The following is an 18,063-nucleotide window of genomic DNA, read 5'->3' as shown; positions in this document are numbered from 1 at the left end:
AGTGACATTAGAGAGCAAAGAAAACAAGACAGAAACCAATAAAAACAAAAACAAAAACATGAGAGTGTATCCCCAAGGTGCAGAATGGTATTGAATGAACAATAGATGTATTTGTAGTCAAAAGTCCTAAATTTAAACCCTGACACTGCTAATTGCTCCCTTAAGTAATAGTGGGTAAATTGCTTCAGGTCTATGATTTACAAAGTTCTTAAATGGAAAATGCGGATAAATAGAACAGGATGTTTTGAAGATAAAGTGAAATAGCGCAATACTTACCAACAGTGCAATACTTACTACTTAAAAAGTAGGAATTATTACATTATTATTATTTAATCCTATTATTGGCTGAATTGCCATCTCCAATTTATATTTCCTGCCCCGGTCTCTGTATGTGACTGTATTTATAGACAAGGACTTTAAAGAAGTGATTAAGTTAAAATAAAAGCTCTAACTCAGTATGACTGATGTCCTTATAAGAGGAGGAAACTGGGACACAGACATGCACCAAAGGAAGACCATGTGAAATAAAGAGAAAATACAAACATCTATGAGCTAAGTAAGAGAAGACTGGGAAGAAGTCAGCCCTTCTGACACCTTGATCTTGGACTTCCAGTCTCCAGAATTGTAAGCAAATAAATTTCTGTTGTTTAAGTCACCTGGTCTACAGTACTTTTCTATGGCAACCTAAGCAAACCTATATACATCCCTATAAATATTACTCTAAAATCTATTCCATAATTTATTTTTGGTATATACTGATATCTTATTCCTGGTTAGTTCTCAGAATTAAGTATAAAGCTTCTGAGCACACTATCTGGGTGAAGGGAATACTTAACAACTTTAACTCAATATGTACAAAAAACAAAGTCTATAAAAAAAAAAGTATACCCCCTAATATTCTGAAATCAAACCAATAAATAATTGAGTCTAATAATATAGTATTATTAATACTATAACTATTAAATAATATTTTAAAAGCCTACAGTTTGGGATCTTGAAAAATTAATGGGCAGACTATGACAGAACACGATAAAGTATCATATTCTGGGATCCAGAATCAACAGAAAGTTTTACAATCATTGTTCCTAGCCAGGATATTACAATGAGAGGGGACCCAACTGAGCTCAAAAGTCAGGAATTTAATCAGTGCTATTCATATAAACCATCGAATATATAACTCACAAAGTTAACAAAGTACAGACTATGAAATAAAAACTCCTGGTAGGACCAAATTACTGGAAAAGAACATCCCCCAACAGCAGCCTGGATCACAGCAACAAGCTAAGTGATGGAAATTATGATTTAAAAAAAGAATAATAACAGTAACCTGGGAGGAGCCCAGAACCAGGTGCCAAGAAATCCAGAAAGCAGCCGTAAACATCCAACTTACACTATTCCTCACTCCCTCCCCAACAAAAGTATTTTGAGTAGGTTTAAGATGAAGAGGATAAATGGAGAGTGAAAACATCATTTTTATGTCAGAATCCCAAACTGTACACCATTACCCTTATTCTTACAGTCACCATTTAGATTTCTCCCTCCTGTTCCTAGTGATTTTGTTGTCCATATAGACAATTCTTCCCCTACCCTGGAGCTTCTTGATAGGCTCTCTGCTAAAGACCCTGCCCACCACTCAAATTCTCTACACTTCACACCCCACCAGGCTCCCGACACAATTAGTCCCACTGGATTATGTGAGTTACTTCCAACACCACCTCACTGTCCCTTACCCCCCTCGTATCCTCACACCACCGTCAGTCCCACATTCAATCACTCCTATAACTCCCTCGTATGATCCTTTATCTGCCTTGTGATAAAGGATCTCTTCCTCCATCACATTTGTTTAGCTAAATTCAACTCTGTTTAACTCTGCACCTTCATTAAAGCAACTAAACACAGATAAAGAAAAACATTCATGTCGGCTGTTTCCTAAAGTGAGACCTAAATTCATGTTCTCACTAAATGCATGACCACCGACCTCATGCAGGCCCTTACTGTCGCCCTGTAGTTTTGTTATAAATTCCTAATTTATCAACTTAGATACTTCTAGACTACATTTTTCTACCTCCTTCCCCCCAACCCTCCACATCATCTTCCTTCTCATATTTGCTTGATGATCTTGCTTCTAATTACACTGAAAAAATACATGAACGTCTCTATGTTCCTACCCCCAAATCCACCAGCCTACTTTGTTTGTCCACATTCCCTTCCGGTTAAATGGATGAACTAACTCTTTGCTCTCCAGTGTAAGACCAACTGTCCGCTTGAGCACCGGATCCCACTCTGTCACTGTGTCCCCATAAAGTCCTCTCTCTCCTGCATCTCTGACTTTTCCCACTTTACACAATCATTCCTGTTAGCATACATAGAACATACTAAATCATCCCCCATCTTTATAAAACCATCATTATTCCCCATTCTCCTCTTCAGCTACTGCCGCTATTCTCTGTTAAACTGTGCTGTAAAAATCCTTGACATGGTTTATACACTTTTCTACTCATAGTCTCTTTTGAAGCCACTCATCTACAGCTCAATCGTACTTCTGAAACTTTTGTTCATGCTCAACAAGACTGTCTCTAGATGGTTAATTTTCTGTCTTCACCTTACCCGACCTCTCAGGAGTATGTGATCCTGGTGATCACGCCCTCCCTCACAAAACACTTTCCCTCTCTGGTGCCCCAGGCTCTGTTCTCTCTGGTTCTTCTGCCCTTGGGGCTCTGATTTCCAGGTCCTCCTCATCTTCCCAACCTCGAAAGTTGCAGCTCTGTAAGGGCTCATTTCTTGGAATTCTTTTTCTAACTATAACCACCCAGGTGATCTTGTCCAATCCCATGGACTGGTCCATTCTTCATCCTTACAGACGAATGAATTTTATCTCCAGTCCTCACCTTTCTCCAACTTCAGAGTTACAGATCTAACTGCCTCATTACCATCTACAGCTAAATATGCCAAAAACCAAACTCTTGGATTTCCTCCCCAAACTGCACCTCCAGCAGTTTCCCCATCTCCCTAAATTGCTACTTCCATTTTACATTTGCTTGGTCTGAAAGCCTTCGACTGTTGACTTGCTTTGACTATTTCTCTCCTGAGCCACACACCCAATCCACCAGCAAACCCTGTCGATCCTCTGCAAATGTGTTCAGAAGCAAGTTACTCCTCATCTCTCCTGCTATTCTTTGTCCAAGTCACCACCTTCACCTCCTTGGATTACTGTAGCCCATTCGTGAACCCGTAATTGAACCCGTAATTTTTATACTACAGGCCAGATCACAGCAGAACATATATCACATCTTCCACAAAGACATTCCAAGAAGCTCTATGACCCGAACCCCTCCTCCCACTCCCAACCCAGACTCGTCTCCTGTCTCTCTCTCTCTCTATTTGGCTAAACTGCTTCAACCACAATGGCCCCCATGCTACTCCTCAAATAGGCCCCAAATGTGCCTCAGTTCTAGGGCCGTTGCACTTCCCATCCCCTTTCTATAAAGTTTCTACCCCTAAGAAAGGGAACTAAGTACTTTAGTAAGCTCGCCCCTTTCAGGTCTCTGCTCCAAAATCGCCCTATTTGTGCTACTTTCCCAAACTTCTCCACATAAAGTAGCAACTCTGCAGATACTCCCCCACTCGCCTTGTTTTGTTCTTTCCATGGCACTCATTACCACGGATATAATGCATGTTTATCACCTCTTTGTTCAGTGTCCTTCTTCTACTTAGAATCAGGCAAGAACTTGGTTTTGTTTAATATTGATTCCCCAGTGACTGGAATAATGCTCATATTAAGCCCTCAGTAACACTTGCTGAATAAATGAACCAATGTTATTACCAGCGCCTTTATCAGCATTATCTCTATTACCTAAATGCCTGGGCGTTCCAAAATAGAGCAAAACCCAACTGAAAGCCAGGTAACCTTGCTGGGATGGGAAACAAAAAATAGCTAGGACTGACTGTGAAGGCTGAGATACGCTTTATGTGATAAGGCCAGAAGAGGAAGATCGTTTCATACCTCAAGATTCAGGTTCGGGTCAAAGCTAGTAGCACATAGTCCTGAGCAGCTTTCATTCCTTACAGAGCACGTCTACCCAAAGAGCTTTGTATTATTCTATTTCATCTGTAACACCTTAACCCACAAAAAGGGAATACTCTCTGAATAATTCATAGAAAGGAAAGTTGAAAAAAGTAAGGAGAAAGTGTGATTTTACTTAAGTGATTTTAAGTCTTCTATTATTATTTTGCATATTATACACCAATAGCATTTCCCTTTTCTTATCTTAAAGCTATTTCTGTCATATTCTCTCTTTAAGTATAAAGAGAAAACATACCCACATGGTAATTTTAATAACCTAGTCACAAGGGTTTAAAATAAAATAAACTTCAAGGTCTTACCATTTTGTATTAAGGCAACTTATCACACAGATGACAAGTTCCTTTAGAAGATGTGTGGGTTAGTGATTGTCATTTTTTTAAATGAGGATAGAATTCTACCATCACATTATAATGTTCAGATCTAGAGTGACAACTTGCATTGCAAGCGAAGAGTAAAAAATACAGTAAAACAAGATAAAATGCAATATATTTAAAAATCAGCATGAGAGATATTAAATAAATCAATTAAAAGTGAGCAAGGCAAAAATTTAAATAAGACAAGAATCTAAAGAATGAATGTGTCAGTTGATACCATTTCAGCATATCCGGTTACTATTCAGAATTAAAAAGTCCACATTTACATAGAGACAGAAATTTCAGCAGAATAAAAATATAATTCAAAGAAAAAGCTAAATTCAGAAAATTAGACATATTTAATGATGTAAAATACTATAGTCTTTATTTGCTTTAAGATTTTGCTATTGTTACTACCACAAGTCTTTATATTTCATTTTCATTTAATAAAACAAGATATGTTGTCATTATTTATGACTCTATGACTTTTAAATTTAAGATTAAATCAAGTTATAGTTAAGAAAAGTTCCCAATATAATGCAGTGTTATTCTAAACTTCATGATAAATGAAAAGCAACATTATACTTTAGATACCTATAATGTTCAAAAATATTACTTGAATAGGGAGTCACAACTTACTTTGAAACAAATTAAAGTAATGAAGAGAAATTAAATAAAACGCCTAAATACTGGCAATTAGAAGCAGAGGTTGGTGGGGAGGGAACTTATGATAATCAGTTCAACTCTGAAATTTATCTAGAATTTTATTTCAAGTATTTACTTCACCAAAATTAAAAAACAAAACAAACAAAAGACACCCACCACAGGTGGTCAACTTACTTTACAATGGTCATATTGGAGCTGCAGGGCTGGAACATCTCCTCCGATAGGCATTTGTTTTTTAAGCTCTTCATCTTTCAGGTTCAGCCATTTGATCAGTTCTTCTAAAGACATCAGCAACCTGTTCCACTTCTCAGCACTGGCTTCCAAATGGGCCCTGTTGAGAGACAACCACACTTAGAAGTTCAAACTGCATTCAGAAACTATATACACTGCTGTATCAAGCATGATAATCTTATAAGGGCCATCTAATGTCACCTCCAACAAAGACACTGGATCGTGGTTTAAAAATATATTTCCTATAATACAAAGTTATTGTAAGTAAGCCATGCTATAAATACAGGATAGCTCAAAGCATTTTATCATTCTCTGAGAACTGTATGCTTAGAAAATTTGTTTTCTTGCACTATCACGTCTGTTTATTCCACAGGTGCTATAATTGACCTCACTTTACAAAATTGTGTTTTAACAAGTCCTGATTCTGCTCAGGCTCCAGCTCGCCTGCGTTCATATTGATTAATTCTGGGCCAAATATGTAATTACCTTTCCCTGATAAACAATGATTTTACTTGTCGCAGAGCAGAACTAAATAATTGCAATTATGTTAACTGAAAACTCTCTTCAGTATTAGCCACTTTGAAACAAGTACATTTGACTGAGTTGTTGCCATTTCTTTAATGCAAAAGACAACTAGAAACCAGATGTCCTCAATCAACAAGTGCTGGAGTGTTTCTGTGTTCAGAACACGTATGTGCATACCCTGACCTCTTATTTCAGATGATTTGATCCTACATCTTCAATGCTTGTAGTTGAACTCATCAATCAATAACTAAATCACATGTTATTGTCCTTTGAAATCTAGTTGCAAACACTTATTTTATTGAAGAGCACACAAATGTCTTTGCCAATATAATTAACACTTTTGAATGCACAGAAATAATGAAACTGATCACTGAAACTTAAGGCACTCAGTATCTGAAGAACCATCTATAAGGATGAAGGTAAGACTCTTTAAAAGAGGCAACTAAGTGGCCTTGAAATAAAAAAGAAAACCTTGGTGTATGGGATTCTCTGCAACTTTATTTTTCCATAGTAAACAGCGAGCTGATCTGGCAGAATCTTTGCCTGGCAAATCTGTTCTGGATATTCTCCAACAGATTATAACTAAGTGTTTAGTGGATTACTACCATATGCCCAAGTAAATGCATGCTTCTGTAGGAGCCTTCAGAGTTCTAGTTTTGTTTTGATTCTTTCATCTGGAAAGATGAAAGCTTTTTCTTGGGCAGTAGGTTGAATGCTTTGTAAGAAGAAACTTTCAATTTCTGTATAATTTAGTTTTACTTTCTCTATTTTCCTATAAACATTTAAAAACTTCAGTTTCTCCAAGATGATTGATCACTAGTTATCAATCATGTTTTCAAATTTTCATTTAAAATATTTTTTTGCAGTTTTGGCCAGGGCTGGGTTTGAACCCGCCACCTCTGGCATATGGGGCCAGCACCCTACTCCTTTGAGCCACAGGCGCCACCCTAAAATATTTCTTTATTTAACACGTATCTGTGGGCACTCACAGGTTTCGACAACCACTTACTCTAACAGCTTAACTGCTTCAGTTCATTCTTTTGGCAGTTGGTACGTTCAAAGCAATAGATATCTTTCATTGACCATATTATCAACCTAGGTTGGCGTCTACACGTACTACAAAATATACTTTACACAAGTTACCACTTTCTAAATTAAATGATTTCTTACAACTTTCTAAACATTCTCAAGTGACTATTTTTTAAAATGTAGTGGAAAAACTTGTTAGAAGGCAAAGATCCATAAAAATGGTACCCCATCATTTAAGAATGTAGAAAGTATAGAGAAAATCACAAGCTAATATTTGCTTTAAATGATCAAAATCCTTTATCTTTCAGAGAAACCATATCTGTCAGCAGTTAATCCTTTTCTCAAAGTATAGTTTTTAAATGGAAATGGTGTGAGTGAGTGGGGAGGGGCATTTGTTAAAATATAGTTTTTTTCCTTTATTTAATACAAGCATGCATTTATGGAACACCCCCTCTGACAGCAGGTGCTATCCTGTTTCAGAAAGTTATGTCATCAACAGGTCTAGGGGCAAGTTAGGACAAAGGTAAGAAAATCAAATGTACTCTAAGATAGGAAACATAACAACAGCTCTACGAGGGAACTGTGGCCCGGAGAAGGAAGAATTTGCTCAGGAAGCCATAGTGAAAATTTGGGATCCAACTCAAAGTCCAAGCTATTTTCTACTACATTCCTTTCATCATGGACTGCATTTAAAAGGGCAGATAGAAAATGCTCGGGATATATAGTACTTGTGGACCAGTAAAGATACAATTAGAAAGGAGCTCTACCAAGTAATATAATGACCCAAATTAAGAGAGATCAAAGATATACCATCTTTGTGTAGGGGCTGCACAGAATTAAGAGTTGAATTTGTGGCATTCTTACCACAATTTCTTTTGGGTTCATGGTTAAATCTACAAATTATAAATTGGGTTATAATGAAATAAAATACCTTAGTTAGTGAAAGAGTAAGAAATAACATTAAAAGGGGATTATTCCTATTCCCAGAAAGGAATTAAGACCTACCAAGAGAAAAGAGTCAAGTTCTCAGAATTTAGTCTGACTGCGTTGAAAAGAACGCCGAAGTTGTGCTTCCAATATGGTAACCAACAGCAACATATGGCTATTTATATTTAAATTTAAGATAATTAAAATTAATAAAGTTTGAAATTCAGATCTTCTGTTGCATTGGTACACATTTCAAGTACTCAGCAGGCTGCGTAAGGCTAGTGACTACTATCCTGACTAGTGCAGATACAGACAACTGTCACCACAGGAAGTTCTATTGGAAAGTACTGCAGAAGGGAAAAAGAAAGAGGAGAGAAGTGGAATCTTCCTCTATTAGATCTGGGAAAAGGAAATTCTAGTAGTTTTACAAGATGGTTAGCAAAACCAACTATCTAAAGCTAAAAGTGGTATCCATGACATTGTAAAATGTGATAACATCAGATGTAAATGATTATGTTAAAGGTTAATCTTCTCTCTGGGCTTTTTAAAAAAGTGCCCTGAATTTTGAAGAGACTCAAAAAAGAAAGGGAAGATAGAATTTTATCTTTGAACTCTGTTTTCATTAGATTTGACAATTTCACTGGCTTTTGAAACAGTATGTTAATAAGGTTCTATATTAAACATCATTAAACTGATAAGTGGATATTTAATTAACATAATCTTAAATTAAGTGAGTTTAACATAAAAATTTAAACCATATCATTCACAGTACAGAAATTATTAGTGTATTTCCAATTCACATTTTTTTCCACTGAATAAAAAATACCTAAAAGCCTATTTTTTAGCTGAAATTGCAAATTGTTAGATGTCTTCTCTTATAACGATTTAAGTAAAATTATAAAATTTATAATTGAATATGTTATTTTTATATTGTTAAAAAATATTTGGCATGTTGGATTTCAGTATTTTAAAAGTTTAATCATGGTCATCCAAAAGGAATGTAAAATAATATTTAACATATTAACCCAAGGTATTGAGCCACACATTACTACATCATTCCAATGACAACACCATGATCAAAGGAAATAATGTCTCTTAAGCACTTAGGGAGGATCTCCCATGTAAATATTAAACAAATATTAGCTGTTATTATGATCTTGGCATATATTTTCTTTCCTAAAAATGATGATAAACTAGAGGAAATACTTCCTGCCATGACAACTTTTACATCATAAAAACTTTAAAATCAACTTTAGTGCAATTAAAGGCCAATGTGAAATACAGATCCCACAAATATTACATACGCCAAGTAGCACAAGAGGCATCAAGCAGAAGGCCTCATTCTCAGAAAAAATGAAGCAAAGCCACCTGCAAAGACAGAGGTTTGGGGACAAAAGAAGAAATCTTGAAATCATTTAAAATTGGCATGTGGGTGAACATGATTGATAGAAAATCATTCAAAAACATAATGCCAATTATAAGTAGAAAGTGTCTAATTACAGTGGAAGAAACGTTACCATGTATTACTTTGTAGGGCAACATTAGACAGCCCAAGATTAAGAACAGGAGAGGATGTGGGGCAAGGGGTGATCAGAGTGTCAGACTGGAAAAAAGAGGAAGTTCAGGGAGAAAAAAAACTCAAGATGCTGATTATTGCACATTACAGTAAGTAGAAGTCTGAAAAGTAGCTAAAGATTAGAAGAAAGACAGGGAGGTTCAGGAAGAAGAAGGAAAGACAAAAAGAAAGCTGGCTGAGTTTGGGGATTTGTGTCTGTAATCCTAGCAGTTTGGGAGGCCAAGGAGGGAGGATTGCTTGAGGTCAGGAATTCAAGACCAGCCTGAATAGAATAGCAAAACCGTGTCTCTACAAAACATTTAAACATTAGCCAGACATGCTGGTTCATGCCAGTTATCCCAGCTACTTGGGAAGTAGCTTGACCCCAGGAGTGTGAGGTTGCAGTGAGCTGTGATGACATCATGGCACTCTAGCCTCAGTAACAGAATGGAGCCCTGTTTCCAAAGAAAAAAGTAAAAGAGAGCTAAGAATTTAACAGTTGAAAATACTAGAGAATATGCATTTTTAACCAATCCAGTAAGAATACTGTAGATAGATTATAAATGCTAGGTAAAACCATAAAGTTAAGTAAAGGGCCCAGTAGATAATAAGCTAATGAAGGAAAGCCCTCCTCTGGACAGAGTCTGTAACTGTAATGTGAAGGAGAGGTGTTTTACTGATGATGATGTAAACCATTCTGATTTGATCTGATACTGCAGAGAGCTCTTTTCTAACTAACAGGGCAAAACTCATCACGTTCAGATGGACATGGCCAGGTGGAATGTAGTAAAATGAAATGTGTGGTCCAGAAAACATTTTGTCCTGGGATTCCTGGAGCGTGATCATCTCAGGGATGCTAAGATGACAGGAATGTTGACTGAGTCCCAGGATGAGCAGGCCTATGTGACTAAGATTAGGAATAAAGAATTTTACAGATAAAGTAAAAAGAAACTTGGAAATTAAAATATAAAGTCATCAATGTGGAAACTGACGTCAAGAATAAGAGCTGAGAAAAGCACAGAAAAGACAAGGGAAGTAGATGCCCAAATCAGTGACATCTGTGGCCAAGCCTCCTCAAGATAAGGGGGAAGCAAGAATGAGGTGAAGAGTGGGCAGGCCGTGGACATGTCCACCTGCAAGAAGTTGCTGAGAGGCAGAGAAGAAATGCTCAAGATGTGGCAGTTAGGCTGCAATTTCTCCTGTCCCAGTGTGCCAGGCTCCTCTTTCAGCCAGTGTGTCTTCTGCTGTTTGTGGCTGGCCTGTCTGATATCCACAGCAGCTGTTAGAGATTTGGACTATTCCCATTGGCTGCTGGATGAGGAAAATAGGGAAATTAATCTCTTTTCAAGAGTACTTCAAGTAAAGCAGGCAATTAAGGGAAAAGGCAACTTTCAATTACAGAGAGAGGTGGTGGAAGAGTTTATTGAAATATTAAAGACGTAGGAGAGTTTGTTCACCATAGAAGGCCAGGTAAGGAGCAGATTGTGCTTCAAAGGAAGGAGAAGAAGGAACAGAGGAGCAGAAATGAAAATTGCTATCGAGGAGGCGGAGCAAGATGGCAGCCGAGTAACAGCTTCCTTGCATCTGGGCACCATGAGTCTGGGGAGATAGGACTCCAGGCATCTCTGGCTGGTGGGATCCGCCTATCATCGCCCCTGAGAGGATACAGGGAGTCAGCGAGAGACTTCTGGACCCCAAGAGGAGGACTAAAACAGTGGAAAACCGGCAAGTGGTCGCGTGTGTTCAATCCGTCTAAACCCGCCCGCAATTGTAAGTTCAGTAGCAGCGAGACTGCAAACCAGAAAGGCCTTACCTGTGAACTGTTTTGGTGTCTTTGGACTTGGCACTCAGCTGAACTGCCTTGGGGAGAGCCTCAGCGGGAGTGCCGAGAACTTTGGCCGTTGTCTAGGGCCCCAGTCTGAGCCGCTGAGCCAGACGGAGCTAATAGTGTTTGGCACTGGGTCACAGGCAGACATTGTGAGTGATCTGCCCCGGAAAGCTCCGCCCTCAGGGTCGCAGAGCTGGAACTGGGTGGGAGCTGGTAACCCAGTAACCAAGTAGCCGAAGGGTGCGGTCTAAACCGCCTTGCAGCCCTAACCCTCGAGGGCAGAGGGACACCAGTTTTGGCACACAGGGTAAGTGGATAGCCACTTCAGCAGTGATTCCAGCGACAAGCACTTCCCTGGGAAAGCTTCTGCTCAGCAAGTGAACAAGTTCAAACTGCCTTTTAAGTGGGCTGAAGAGAGATTTAGGGTGTCTACCTGCTGGGGGTTGAGAAACTAGCAGCCTCCAGTCGTATCAGAACTGTAATTAACATCTCATACCCCAGAAGACCAAGTGTTGCCCAGACAATATTCAATAACATATACAAACTGCTTTGTTTTTGTTTTCTTTGTTTATTTTGATGTTGTTGATTGTTGTTTTGTTTTTCAAGTTCAACCTTTTCCATACAGATCCTTTTTCTTTCTCAATTTTTCTAGTTTAATTATAATTTCCCATTGCTGCCTATTTCAATTATTAGAACTTCATTTTTGTTAGTGTTTCTACCGCTATTATTTGGTTTTTCCAGCCAATTTTATCCCATAAAGTTTTCTGTTTGCTTGTTTTGGTTTGATTTATAGCATTTTTGTCTTTCCTCTCTATTTGGTGGAGGTGGGGTACCGTGTCTGATAAGGTTAGCAAAGAGCTGCTGACCTCAAGGGAACCACCCAACTGGGCACCCCCAGAAGGTGGTTTATTTTTTTAAGGTTGTATCAAAGTACCCTACTGGACACCTATATTGCTCTGTCTCCCTCTTTCTGTGCCTCTCTTCTTTTTGTCAATATTCCTTTTACCCACCCCCTCTCCTTTCTCTATTTTTCTTTTTTTTTTCTTATCACTCGGTCCTCCTTTCTTTCATCCATTTTTTGCTCTTCAACCTTCTCACCCTTCTGGTCCTGTAACCCTTAGTCCGCAGGCACGAGAACTTAAAGAGCAAGAGGAAGTGAAAGGAAAATTAGGGCAAGGAAACAGATACAAGAAATCACTCATGAGGAAGAATGAGCAGAAAACTCCAGGCAACATGAAGAACCAGTCCAGAACAACCGCGCCAAGGGACCATGAGGTAGCTACTGCAGAGGATTCCACCTATACAGAAATGTTAGGAATGACAGAAACGGAATTTAGAATACACATGTTGAAAACAATGAAAGAAATGATGGAAACAATGAAGTAAACTGCTAATAAAGTGGAAATTAACCAAAAGGAAATTCAAAAACAGAATCAAATAAGAGATGAACGATATGAAGAATATAAAAAGGATATAGCAGAGCTGAAGGAAATGAAACAGTCAATCAGGGAACTTAAAGATGCAATGGAAAGTATCAGCAACAGGTTAGACCAGGCAGAAGAAAGAATTTCAGAGGTAGAAGACAAAGTTTTTGAGATAACTCAGATAGTAAAAGAGGCAGAAAAGAAGAGAGAGAAAGCAGAACGTTCACTGTCAGAATTATGGGACTTTATGAAGCGTTCCAACATACGAGTTATAGGAATTCCAGAAGGGGAAGAAGAATGCCCCAGAGGAATGGAAGCCATACTAGAGAATATTATAAAAGAAAATTTCCCAAATATCACCAAAGATTCTGACACACTGCTTTCAGAGGGGTATTGGACCCCAGGTCGCCTCAACTCTAACCGAGCTTCTCCAAGACACATTGTGATGAACCTGTCCAAAGTCCAGACAAAAGAAAAGATTCTGCAAGCTGCCAGGAGTAAGCGCCAGTTGACCTACAGGGGCAAATCCATCAAGACCGCAGACTTCTCTAATGAAACTTTCCGAGCAAGAAGACAATGGTCATCGACCTTTAATCTGCTTAAACAGAACAATTTCCAGCCTAGAATTCTGTACCCTGCTAAGCTAAGCTTCAAAATTGATGGAGAAATCAAATGAATTACGGATATACAAACATTGAGGAAATTCGCCACAACAAGACCAGCTCTACAAGAAATACTTCAACCTGTTCTGCACACTGACCACCACAACGGATCAGCAGCAAAGTAAGAACTCAGAAATTAAAGGACAGAACCTAACCTCCACACTGATGCAAAAGATAAAACTAAGCAATGGACTCTCACAAAATAAGACGAATAGAATACTACCACACTTACCAATTATCTCAATAAATGTTAATGGCTTGAATTCCCCACTGAAGAGACATAGATTGGTTGACTGGATTAAAAAACACAAGCCATCCATTTGCTGTCTGCAAGAAACACACCTGGCTTCAAAAGACAAATTAAAGCTCCGAGACAAGGGTTGGAAGACAATTTTTCAGGCAAATGGAATTCAGAAGAAAAGAGGAGTTGCAATCTTATTTTCAGATACCAGTGGATTTAAAGCAACTAAAGTCAAAAAAGACAAAGATGGTCACTTTATATTGGTCAAGGGAAAAATACAACAAGAAGACATTTCAATTCTAAATATCTATGCACCCAATTTAAATGCTCCCAGATTCTTGAAACAGACCTTACTCAGTCTGAGCAATATGATATTTGATAATACCATAATAACAGGGGACCTTAACACTCCTCTTACAGAGCTGGACAGATCCTCTAAACAGAAATTAAACAAGGATGTAAGAGATTTAAATGAAACCCTAGAACAACTGTGCTTGATAGACGCCTATAGAACACTCCATCCCAAAGATAAAGAATATACATTCTTCTCATCACCCCATGGAACAGTCTCCAAAATTGATCATATCCTTGGACACAAAACAAATATCAACAGAATCAAAAGAATTGAAATTTTACCTTGTATCTTCTCAGACCATAAGGCACTAAAGGTGGAACTCAACTCTAACAAAAATGCTTTACCCCACCCAAAGGCATGGAAATTAAACAATCTTCTGTTGAATAACAGATGGGTGCAGGAAGAAATAAAACAGGAAATCATTAACTTCCTTGAGCATAACAACAATGAAGACACAAGCTACCAAAACCTGTGGGATACTGCAAAAGCAGTTTTGAGAGGAAAATTCATCGCTTTAGATGCCTACATTCGAAAAACAGAAAGAGAACACATCAACAATCTCACAAGAGATCTTATGGAATTGGAAAAAGAAGAACAATCTAAGCCTAAACTCAGTAGAAGAAAAGAAATATCCAAAATCAAATCAGAGATCAATGAAATTGAAAACAAAAGAATCATTCAGAAAATTAATGAAACAAGGAGTTGGTTTTTTGAAAAAATAAATAAAATAGATAAACCATTGGCCAGACTAATGAGGAATAGAAAAGTAAAATCTCTAGTAACCTCAATCAGAAATGATAAAGGGGAAATAACAACTGATCCCACAGAGATACAAGAGATCATCTCTGAATACTACCAGAAACTCTATGCCCAGAAATTTGACAATGTGAAAGAAATGGATCAATATTTGGAATCACACCTCTCCCTAGACTCAGCCAGGAAGAAATAGAGCTCCTGAACAGACCAATTTCAACCACTGAGATCAAAGAAACAATAAAAAATCTTCCAACCAAAAAATGCCCTGGTCCAGATGGCTTCACTCCAGAATTCTATCAAACCTTCAAGGAAGAGCTTATTCCTGTACTGCAGAAATTATTCCAAAAAATTGAGGAAGAAGGAATCTTCCCCAACACATTCCATGAAGCAAACATCGCCCTGATACCAAAACCAGGAAAAGACCCAAACAAAAAGGAGAATTTCAGACCAATCTCACTCATGAATATAGATGCAAAAATTCTCAACAAAATCCTAGCTAATAGATTACAGCTTATCATCAAAAAAGTCATTCATCATGATCAAGTAGGCTTCATCCCAGGGATGCAAGGCTCGTTTAACATACGCAAGTCTATTAACGTTATCCACCATATTAACAGAGGCAAAAATAAAGATCACACGATCCTCTCAATAGATGCAGAAAAAGCATTTGATAAAATCCAGCATCCTTCTCTAATTAGAACACTGAAGAGTATAGGCATAGGTGGCACATTTCTAAAACTGATTGAAACTATCTATGACAAACCCACAGCCAATATTTTACTGAATGGAGTAAAACTGAAAGCTTTTCCTCTTAGAACTGGAACCAGACAAGGTTGTCCTCTGTCACCTTTACTATTCAACGTAGTGCTGGAAGTTCTAGCCAATACAATTAGGCAAGACAAGGAAATCAAGGGAATCCAAATGGGAGCAGAGGAGGTCAAACTCTCCCTCTTTGCTGACGACATGATCTTATACTTAGAGAACCCCAAAGACTCAACCACAAGACTCCTAGAAGTCATCAAAAAATACAGTAATGTTTCAGGATATAAAATCGATGTTCACAAGTCAGTAGCCTTTGTGTACACCAATAACAGTCAAGATGAGAAGCTAATTAAGGACACAACTCCCTTCACCATAGTTTCAACGAAAATGAAATACCTAGGGGTATACCTAACGAAGGAGGTGAAGGACCTCTATAAAGAAAACTATGAAATCCTCAGAAAGGAAATAGCAGAGGATATTAACAAATGGAAGAACATACCATGCTCATGGATGGGAAGAATCAACATTGTTAAAATGTCTATACTTCCCGGGCGGCGCCTGTGGCTCAGTGAGTAGGGCGCCAGCCCCATATGCCGAGGGTGGCGGGTTCAAACCCAGCCCCGGCCAAACTGCAACCAAAAAATAGCCGGGCGTTGTGGTGGGCGCCTGTAGTCCCAGCTCCTTGGGAGGCTGAGGCAAGAGAATCGCGTAAGCCCAAGAGTTGCTGTGAGCCGTGTGACGCCATGGCACCCTACCCGAGGGCGGTACAGTGAGACTCTGTCTCTACAAAAAAAAAAAAAAAGTCTATACTTCCCAAAGCAATCTACCTATTCAATGCCATTCCTATCAAAATACCAACATCGTACTTTCAAGATTTGGAAAAAATGATTCTGCATTTTGTATGGAACCGGAAAAACCCCCGTATAGCTAACGCAGTTCTCTGTAACAAAAACAAAGCTGGGGGGGCGGCGCCTGTGGCTCAGTCGGTGGGGCGCCGGCCCCATATACCGAGGGTAGCGGGTTCAAACCCGGCCCTGGCCAAACTGCAACCAAAAAATAGCCGGGCGTTGTGGCGGGCGCCTGTAGTCCCAGCTACTCGGGAGGCTGAGGAAAGAGAATCGCTTAAGCCCAGGAGTTGGAGGTTGCTGTGAGCTGTGTGAGGCCACGGCACTCTACCGAGGGCCATAAAGTGAGACTCTCTCTCTACAAAAAAAAAGAAAAAAAAAAAATAATAAAGCTGGGGGCATCAGCATACCAGATTTTAGTCTGTACTACAAAGCCATAGTGCTCAAGACAGCATGGTACTGGCACAAAAACAGAGACATAGACACTTGGAATCGAATTGAAAACCAAGAAATGAAACTAACATTTTACAACCACCTAATCTTTGATAAACCAAACAAGAACATACCTTGGGGGAAAGATTCCCGATTCAATAAATGGTGTTGCTCCGGAGAACTGGATGTCTACATGTAAAAGACTGAAACTGGACCCACACCTTTCCCCACTCACAAAAATTGATTCAAGATGGATAAACGACTTAAATTTAAGGCATGAAACAATAAAAATCCTCCAAGAAAGCATAGGAAAAACACTGGAAGATATTGGCCTGGGGAAAGACTTCATGAAGAAGACTGCCATGGCAATTGCAACAACAACAAAAATAAACAAATGGGACTTCATTAAACTGAAAAGCTTCTGTACAGCTAAGGAGACAATAACCAAAGCAAAGAGACAACCTACACAATGGGAAAGGATATTTGCATATTTTCAATCAGACAAAAGCTTGATAACTAGGATCGATAGAGAACTCAAATTAATCCACATGAAAAAAGCCAACAATCCCATAGATCAATGGGCAAGAGACATGAATAGAACTTTCTCTAAAGACGACAGACGAATGGCTAACAAACACATGAAAAAATGCTCATCATCTCTGTATATTAGAGAAATGCAAATCAAAATAACCGTGAGATATCATCGAACCCCAGTGAGAATGGCCTACATCACAAAATCTCAAAACTGCAGATGCTGGCGTGGATGTGGAGAGAAGGGAACACTTTTACACTGCTGGTGGGACTGCAAACTAGTACAACCTTTCTGGAAGGAAGTATGGAGAAACCTCAAAGCACTCAAGCTGGACTTCCCATTTGATCCTGCAATCCCATTAGTGGGCATCTACCCAGAAGGAAAGAAATCCTTTTATCATAAGGACACTTGTACTAGACTGTTTATTGCAGCTCAATTTACAATCGCCAAAATGTGGAAACAGCCTTAATGCCCACCAACCTAGGAATGGATTAACAAGCTGTGGTATATGTATACCATGGAATACTATTCAGCCATTAAAATAAATGGAGACTTTACATCCTTCGTATTAACCTGGATGGACGTGGAACACATTATTCTTAGTAAAGCATCACAGGAATGGAGAAGCATGAATCCTATGTACTCAATTTTGATATGAGGACAATTAATGACAATTATGGTTATGGGGGGAAACAGAAAGAGGGAAGGAGGGAGGTGGGTGGGGTCTTGGTGTGTGTCACACTTTATGGGGGCAAGACATGATTGCAAGAGGGACTTTACCTAACAATTGCAATCAGTGTAACCTGGCTTATTGTACCCTCAATGAATCCCCAACAATAAAAAAAAAAAAAATAAG

The 18,063-nt window shown here is 38.6% G+C and overlaps 1 protein-coding gene across 9 annotated transcripts in view; it reads right to left on the bottom strand.

Moving 5' to 3' along the window:
* Positions 1–18,063, bottom strand: part of UTRN (utrophin) — a 533,531-nt gene that overhangs the window by 148,767 nt on the left and 366,701 nt on the right. For all 9 annotated transcript variants that reach the window (XM_053590883.1, XM_053590887.1, XM_053590886.1 and 6 more), the window contains one exon: positions 5,278–5,434. In XM_053590883.1, coding sequence (XP_053446858.1) covers positions 5,278–5,434 — 157 coding nt within the window. The remainder of the gene's footprint in view (positions 1–5,277; positions 5,435–18,063) is intronic.

This window comes from Nycticebus coucang, chromosome 5 (assembly GCF_027406575.1).
Source record: "Nycticebus coucang isolate mNycCou1 chromosome 5, mNycCou1.pri, whole genome shotgun sequence".
NCBI lineage: Eukaryota > Metazoa > Chordata > Mammalia > Primates > Lorisidae > Nycticebus > Nycticebus coucang.
Note: the sequence above shows the minus strand (reverse complement) of the source record. Positions and strands in the feature narration are given on the sequence as shown.